The following is a 9,079-nucleotide window of genomic DNA, read 5'->3' as shown; positions in this document are numbered from 1 at the left end:
AGACACAGCCAGAACATTGGGGTTTGCTCTGGTTTCACTCTCAGTGCTGTGATATGCTGTAGATCTGTAAGAAAATATAAATGTAAGATATAAGGTATGAGATAAATGTCAAGGATGACCTGGCTCACGTTTGTTGACTTTGACAAGACATTTCTAGTTGTATAAATTACTTTGAAATGTATCATGGTTCTTTAACCACTGTTTTCAGACCACTAGTCCAACCAAAAAGGATAAAACTCCATTGTTGATTTGGGTGACAAATTTATTAAAGTCCTGCCATTTAATCAGGAATCATCGTCATCATTACCAGAGGGAATAAATAAGACATAAAACATTTTCCACATAAACAAACATATACATCAGACCCCGGGTGCTACAGCAAGTTCATCCTTGGGGTTGTTTTCGGTAGAACGAAACGAACAAGATACATCTGAGAACACACAAATGCATAGAAGTAATTGGACCCCTAGGTACCATTTAAGACAACATCTACATTTTTGCCTATATCCCTGTTTAAGAATGTACAAAGTCCTCATATCCGGGTTCCTATTTATGTCCAGGAAGGGGTTTGTATAAAAATAAAGTCTCCACAATGATAAACCATTATATATATATATATATATATAGACATTTGGCAACAACCAGACATTTAAAGACTCTGAACTGAATTCTGCACCTGAACACAGTGTAGAAAACAAAGAGATGAGAATAAAGAGGGGGAGTTGGTGAAAATCCAAATGATTGAGTCTCAATGTTTGAAAAAGCTTATAGTGGTATCTGGAAATTGAACATCTTTGACAGCTTTCTTGCTTTACATACGATGGTTTTACTTCTGAAGGACAATTGTTAGGCCAAGTGCTTTTAATGAAGGACCTTTTCCTCCCTCCTTCCATCCAGATCCCAGATAAGGACAGCAGTCTATTCCTTTGCACAATCACTGTCATGTGTGACACAAAACTCCCCCCTCCCCCCCCAGAAAAAGTCAAATTTCTTGTCGTTGACCAATTAAAACTGTCCGTGGTCCACTTCATCTAACCAGGATGCAGGACTGGCAGGAAAGTCTGGGTATCCTCCGCTGCTGCCAGTCGAGAGGTCCGAGCTGGGGCCGTTGGCGGCACTCATGGAGCCCCTCACACCAGGGTTGATCCCGGGCCCGCTGCCCTGGGTCATGATAGAAAGGCCGGAGTCGGGGTAGACCAAGCTGGAGACGAGAGGCTGGTGTCTGGGTAGCGCCTGAAGCGACCCTGGCGACTGAGGAAGGCCGTAGGGGCTGTTGGAGCGGATGTCGTGGAACTGGTCTTGAGAGGGAAGAACGCCGTGCTCCAGGGGGAAGGAGCTGTGGTTGTTGCCCCCTTGGCGGCCCCCCATGGCTGGAGAGGACTCACTCAGGCTGCTGTAGATGCCATTAGTGAGGCCAAGCTCTGACATGGGTGGTTCATCTGTGCAACAAGGACACGATGGACAGAGGTGATATTTGTTATTCAGATTGCATGGCATTCACTAAAACTGTAGTCGTCAACAATGGAAACATTCATTTATTGTATATTCCTTTCATACCGTCTCTTTTCTTTCAAATTAACTGCAGTTTGTAAATGTATTGTTCTTTAGTGACTGAGCTAAGATGCTTGCTTTGTTAGCTTGGCTAGATTTATCCCCTCCTCAACATCTCCTTTATTTAATGAAATAGTGAACAAAGCCAGGAGCAAAATGTCAAGGTGGCATAAACGCAGGGACAATGAAAAGAAGTCCGAAGAAATATTGTGACTGCAAGGCTCCCGGGATGCTAACGTGTTAGCAGTTAGCTTACCAGCTACAGTAATTCACCAGCTAAACATCCATGAACTAACACTATGAGAAGTCACTACAAGCTTCTGGAACCACACATTTCACACAGACGTGCATAAATGGCAGAACATATTAATGTCCAAACTGTCTGTTTGAGATTATCAACCATGGAAAAATGGTAAATATGTTTTTGCATTAGGAGATAAAACTCCCGGCCATGACACACCTAAATGGAATAAAGTCTTTTTTCCATTTTTTATTTGTGTTTTCCCTACAGATAATAGTCATCGTAGGAAAAGAACAAGTGCTTCAGTTTCAGGGTCCTGGTATCGTGCATGCTGGCTCACTGTCTGGTTTTCTTATTATGACAAGTCAAATGTCTCCTGTGGAAAAAGTGCCCACTCTATTCATTTCATGCTGTTGACTCTGTACCTGTAAAAGACACCTCGGCATCACTGTCCATGCCCTCCTCCTGAATGCTGTCCTTGTCGGATTTGGAGCTTCCTCGTGACCTCTTCATGTTGCGGAAATACTGCCCCCACCTCTGCCGACCGGCATCTTTCTTCAGCCTTTTCTCTTTAGCTCGCCTGTTCTGAAACCAAACCTGGAGGGTGAAAAGACGAGATGGCTTTGGTGACTTATTAGACATGCATTTGACTGCTTACCACAGTAGGAACAATTAGGGTTGAGTATAAAATTAAAATAAAAACTGATAAATTCATCTTTGACACAGTGTTTCCCGGCACCTTTATTCACCTCATTTACATATTCCTCTCGGTCTTGAGGACTGTAGCACACAATGTTTAGTCATCATGCCTGAGTCAAAGTCCTCTACATATAAAGTCCTCTGCTCTTTCCTTGATGCACATATTATGCTTTAATGCATTAAACAAAATGAATGTTCAAGGACTGTCGGGACGCGGCTTCCCACCTTTGTGACTCCAAGTGGAAGACTGAAACAGTGACACTGACCAGTAATCCTGGGAACAGGGTCCCCTACAATAGATTTATCAGGCATTTAATTAACTTCACTACAGCTACAAGTTTTCCTCACCCCTGGGAGCAGACAGGTTGGAGTGCCACTGGTTTAAATCATTCAAAGTTTTCTATTTCCACTTTTGATCTGATTTATACTATTTTATCCTTGGAAAACATAAACAGAGAGTCATAAACTTCAACTAACCTCGCTGAAATCGGATACAAAATGAGCAAATGTCCCATTTCTTATTATTCTTTATCTTGCGCACAAAATTAATCCATTTCAGTCACAAGTACAAAAAGCAGTTTTACATTCTCCTTAATGATATTCCGCCCTAAGTGAACCCGCTTCACCCCTTCTCTTTCACTGAATAATGAGCAGCATTTTAGTGGCTTCCGTCTCTACTTTTGTCCTTGCAAATAAAACAATATATATGACCACCACCTAGCAACCGGCGTGAGGCTCCTCAGCAGCAGACAATATGCGAGGGGCCCTCTGAGCATTGTTAACGAGCTTGCACTTAAACCATGCTGACTTTCACTTGGACTTCATTTCACTCCATCTAGCCGTAAATTCCCCCCGAACACACACACTTATGCGTACAGTAGGCTTGTGCCAGTTCAGCCACAATTGTCCCTCGATAATGAAGTCAGGACACTAATGGAATAGCCCTTAATGGATAATAATACACTTTACCTGCACAACCCGCATGTCCAGGCCCGTCTCTGACGATAGCTGCTCCCGGACGTGACGGGCAGGTTTGGGAGAGTTATTGTAAGCGTTCTTCAGTGTTTCCAGCTGTTTAGCAGTGATGGTAGTTCGTGGCCTTTTTGCAGTAGAGTCTGCTTCTGAAAAATGAATTGACATCACAAAATGTAAGCCAGTGCGACACAGTTATTTTGCCTCAAAGCTGTCCATTTTTGTTATGTTCCAGGCCTGAGGTCTCAAGAAAAGTTGTTACATGTTGCAATACTTAAATTAACAATAAATAGGAACAGTAAATGTGGCAGCATTTATGGCTGCTATTATACTTGTACACAACAAAATATGTATGATGATTAAAAATATTACTATCAACAATTTTTTTATGCGGATATATTTTGGGTCAGTATCATGAACATCTTTGAGAGAAACACATATTCACAGCAACCGAAAAAGGGAACAAGCTTGTATAATATACAACTTTTTTAATTTACCATAAATGGATAAATTCCCCTCTGCCTATAAACCAAAACCTGGCATCCTGTGCATAATTGCATCATGTCTGCACATCTGTTGGCCAGCACAGCAAAATACAAAACCATCATCCAAATGGATGCTGCCCAAGTAATTGCGACCTCTCATTAGTAAAATAAACGTGTGTGTTTTTAGTGAAAACTTGCGTTAAGTTGCTGCGTAAATCAACACTTGATGTCGGCCAGTATATTCAAACAAACAGATGGGGAGATAAAACTTGACCGGACCAGTTGGCCCTATCAGGAGCAGAGCATGCTGGGAAATGATTGTGGCATTGGTTGATATAATCAGGGTATCTAATGAAAATATTTTGTGCATAAAATAGTGTTGGAGGAAACAACACAAACAACACATGTTAAAGTATAAAAAGTATAAATACCAGATATTATTATGTGTTTTTAGTAGTAATATATTTTTGATAATATGGCTTTACTTCTTAAAAACATTTGTGTAATTTCCCTTTAAGAAAATGATCTATTTGAATAATTATTACTAACAAAATATACAAGAGTTATTTTGGGGTAAGTAGCTAAAATATGATCGTAAAGCATAAGTGCTTTGATGCATTTTCAATGATGTGACTTGAAATTGTAATAATGTTAATTTGTCAATGAGTAATACATGAAGATTCTCTTTTTTCCCAGACTTTCTTGCTGCTTTAGTACACATGAATAAAAGCAAGAAACCACAGTGTAAATTTATTGCAAATTTTGAATTTAATGAAAATAATAAATGCCTTCATGTATGCATTTAAAAGCATTTGATATTTAAATAAGTTATTATACCTGATGAGAGTTTGCAACTGTAACGTAACTACACATAATCAATATTATTTTCTCAATTTCTCTCTCTCTCTCTCTTTCTCTCTCTCTCTCTCTCTCTCTCTCTCTCTCTCTCTCTCTCTTTCTCTCTCTCTCACACACACACACACACACACACACACACACACACACACACACACACACACACACACACACACACACACCTCTTTTTTTCTGTCTCTACCCATGAAGGCCCACACGATAAAAAGAGTTATTGAAAGCTGATTCCTTCAAGCCGCAGAGTGCAAGTGGAAACATCCAGGCCTCCACTTTACGCAGTTTGCTATCGATTGGGTTGCGGGAAACGACGCAATTAGCACAGGTGGGTCAGAGTTTATGGGTGACCTCATTGTCACGTCAAACGCACAACTCAAAGCAGGCACTTAAAAACATGTCTGCAGACAAACGTATCATATAACATCCAGAGTTAGGATCCGTTTCCAGGCCACCAATAGAGATGTTGAGGCAGTCATTGTGCAGCTCACCTCTCTGCTTCGCGGTCTCGTAGTCGGCCTTACACACCAGCCTGCTGTCCTCCATCAGATAGTACTCGTCGCCCGTGGCCAGTTGCCTTTTGCACACGATGCAGGCAAAACAGTGCAGGTGGTAGACAAAGTCCTGCGCTCTCCTCACCACCTGTGTGGGCGGGATCCCCTGCTGACAGGCTGCGCATTTGGTCCCGAATCTCCTTTTGGGAAATCAGACGGTTTCCATCAATACATAATAACTGTCTAAACACCATTGGAGTCTGAATATATTTGGAGGAACAACCATAGCTCTACTAAAGGAAATTACGAAGGGAAATGGTTGAAATGGTCCCTGAGATATTTTTGAAAGCTACTCACTTGAAGAAATCCTCTTTGCAGTAGACGCTGTCGCCTCTGCTGAAGCACTTCTCCGACAGTTGCGCCTGACAGTCGCTGCATTTCAAGCACTTGCTGTGCCAGTGGCGATCCAGCACTTTGAGGATGAAGCGGTCCACGATGTGTTGATTGCAGCCTGCACATACTGGGATTTCTGCAGGAGACACGATGGAGTCACCAAAAACATTTTAGTCGACTATAGCTTTGAGAAATGGCGTGAGGGAAACACGCAGAGTGACAACTAAACCTGCTTATTGTTCTTACTGTGTGCACACTTTATGTTCATGTACACACGTTTAATTAAGTAGAGGAGACGTTACACTAGCTGGAATAAATATCAGCAGCGTGAATAAACGAATGATTCCGTTTTTTTGTCCATTTCTTATTTTTCTCCTTTTTTTGCGTTTTAAATAGTTGACTATTTGGTCGTATTTTTTACGATTTTAAAATAATATATAATTTTCAATAGGAGATCAAATTATATTGTCTTGTTTTTCATAAATAGCATGTAAGACCTTTTCTACCTTCGCCTTCATCATTACATCATCATCACTCTTTTAGTTTCAGATATACCTCAAAATCAATGTATTCCCCAAATGCAGTAAAATAACCAAATACCACTATAAATACAATTGCATTGCACAGTATGAACACACACATACACAACATAAATAAATAGTAAAGAAATGACAGTGGTGTCATAGAACGTGCACCTACATGGGCCTGTTAGTGACAATTCCCACGTGTTTGTGAAGGGACTTTGATATCCCTATTAGGATATTCATTTATTTCTAGTCGGCCTAAAAACACATTGTCCAAACTCAGGCACCTAATTACCACATGCATGAAATATCGAGATATTAAATAAATCGATTGTTTTTATTTTATATTTTGGAGGCAGTCCTTCGTGGTTAAATGTGCTCCAAGTCAGACTCGGGTAGAGGCATTTAGCCTAAATAAAACTTGACTTGAAACCATTAGTGTATTTATCCTTAACCGATTATAAATAATACAAATGTAAGTGTTGAATTGATAAAAATGTTTTAGAATTATTTGATCAGAGCACACTGTATCGATAAAACAACCAAACTACTTTTTAGACATTCATGCCAATGAATGGCGATTATACTGATTCAAATAAATACTAACAAATCCTTAAATTCAATTATGCAGATCCGAAGTTTGCAGCATTCTTAAAATAAATAAAACATTAGACCATAAATGAGTTGTGAGCTAATGTATCATCTTGGTAATTAATAGCTCGTCAATCGAATAGTGGCCGGCTTCTTATTATTTTGTCACGTGTAATCACCTTTAACAAGCAGCTGCCACTTTTACGCAAGGTCAATTTCAGAGAGACGGGCCTGCAGCACGTAACATCTCCAAACCCCATTTCAGATATTTCAACAACGTTCCCTCAAAGCCACAGCGACGGATTAAAACAACAACTCTCTGAGACACATTTAAACACAAAAAGCATGAATAAGGACAACTGAAATGCCAAGTAAGACGTCACCAGGTCACATTATTACTAATTAAAAGAGGTCCAACCACTTCATATTTCATCCGTGCAAGGAATCGCATCCCTATTGTTCTGCTGTGGACAATTCATGAACCATTAATGAACCATTTCTTCTGGCATCAGCAGCGAAGCCTGCACAAGTGGTTGTGGTGGGAGCCAAGTCAGGAACAGGTGTATCCAGGTCATCATTAATTCAACGCGCTCTGTAGAACTAGAAAGCTGCAGCCTATAGTCTCACGGTATAAACCCATAAGGTGTCCAAGCAAATTGCTTGCCTTATGGGGCCCCACTTGGAATATTGAAAATAAAGACGCTTGCAAATCCCAATGGGAATCTCTTGAGTTAATTCACAACTTTGGAGCAGGTGAGGTTCGATGCATCAATCCAACACCCTCGCCACAACGGTTTATTTCCATTCATTATAGAGAATAATAAACATGCAACCATTTAGCCAAAGTTAAACGTTTTATATACATTTACGCATTATAATACAAAATCACTCTTAAACTGTATTCTTCAACATGTACAACTTTACGAATCTTATAACAAAGGTTATGTCAGACTCAAAAGCATGTAAAAGCAGTTTTCAAATTAAAACAGTGCGTAGACCGAGTTACGTCTGCTTTACCCTCCAAAACAGTGCACTAAATATGAAATATAATATATCTAAATTTGAACGACAATTCATATATCAATGGTCAAAAGCCTGACGCGTAAAGCAACGAAAATGGACAATTAAAAAGAAACTGTAGCATCCATCCTCCGTGTATGATACCTATTCAACATGGAAACATTATCAACACACCACACTGAAGGCCTGCTTGAAGACACTAAAGTCAGACAGGCTGTGTGTGATCACATGATACACACACGTGTGTAATATCATCAGTGCAAAAACGACTAAATTGATTAAATGTTGGCTTCCGATTACCTTTCCGCAGCTCCTCACTGTGCGACAGCAGAGCGAGGAGCATCTCCGTGTTATTTGGTGCCTCTTTTGGAGAGTTCAGCTCACCATGTCCATCCATTGCTCATGATTTTACGTTTATATTTAAGCAACTCTTGTTTGTGATCCATGCAGACTCATACACCAGGCAGATGTTGTCAAATGTGTGTATCAGGAGCCCCAATGGCGAACACGAGCGTGCGAGTGTCCGGTGGAGTTCGCTTTTATGCTTCACTGTGTTGAAGCCTGTGCAGGATTACGCTGCTCCGTTTCCTGGGCGACAGGGAGGTAGATTAACATCACCTACTGAGAGTACCTTTCCCGGAAGAGGAATAAACAGGAGGTTCAGTGTTGGGTGGTAACGTTACTCTGATACGCGTTTCAACTAGTCTAGCCTATTGCTCCAAATAACACGAAAACGCTTCATATCCTCTTTAAAAACCTCGTTTTTCTCCAACTCTAAAATGAATCAATTCCCCTAAGTCTTCTCACATATATGGCATGCTGTGATGGATTTTTGTTATATTGTTTTTGCTTAAAGGAAAAGGAAAACAGAGTGTTCATTGCAGTTTTGAAAACCCAGTTATTGGAAAATATTCTGCAACTAATTGAGATTTCACTTTTATATTGCTTTGGGTAGGTAGTGCGTAATATTCTCTTCAGTGTTTTGAGTAAGAAGCCCATGCATTTAGAACACTATTACATAAAATGTTAAAGATCGCAGCGTTTACATTGGAGTGATGCCATGCTTGAGAACTACAGAACGAACTAGATCTACAACCTCTGAAGAAAAATCTAAAAAGAAATCTTGTTGTTGATGTATTATGTAAATCGACCAAAGTGGTTTCTAAGTAGGATTCGGATCCATTTGTAATTCAGATTCCAGTACTGCCATGCGTAAAGGAGAGATTGGGCCCCGAGGGAACA

The 9,079-nt window shown here is 40.3% G+C and overlaps 1 protein-coding gene across 1 annotated transcript; it reads right to left on the bottom strand.

Annotated features, from left to right (window-relative positions):
* Positions 1-1,005: 1,005 nt before the first annotated feature.
* lhx3 (LIM homeobox 3) lies at positions 1,006-8,234 on the bottom strand (the record flags this gene model as incomplete). Its single annotated transcript, XM_079178452.1, has 6 exons — positions 1,006-1,439; positions 2,218-2,389; positions 3,461-3,612; positions 5,307-5,509; positions 5,667-5,838; positions 8,138-8,234. 6 exons carry the CDS (start codon positions 8,232-8,234, stop codon positions 1,006-1,008), a joined length of 1,230 nt encoding a protein of 409 aa, XP_079034578.1.
* Positions 8,235-9,079: the final 845 nt, after the last annotated feature.

Source organism: Pholis gunnellus (assembly GCF_910591455.1).
Source record: "Pholis gunnellus genome assembly, chromosome: 18".
Taxonomy (NCBI): Eukaryota; Metazoa; Chordata; class Actinopteri; order Perciformes; family Pholidae; genus Pholis; species Pholis gunnellus.
The sequence above is the reverse complement of the archived record's forward strand: the minus strand, read 5'-3'. Positions and strand labels throughout refer to the sequence as shown.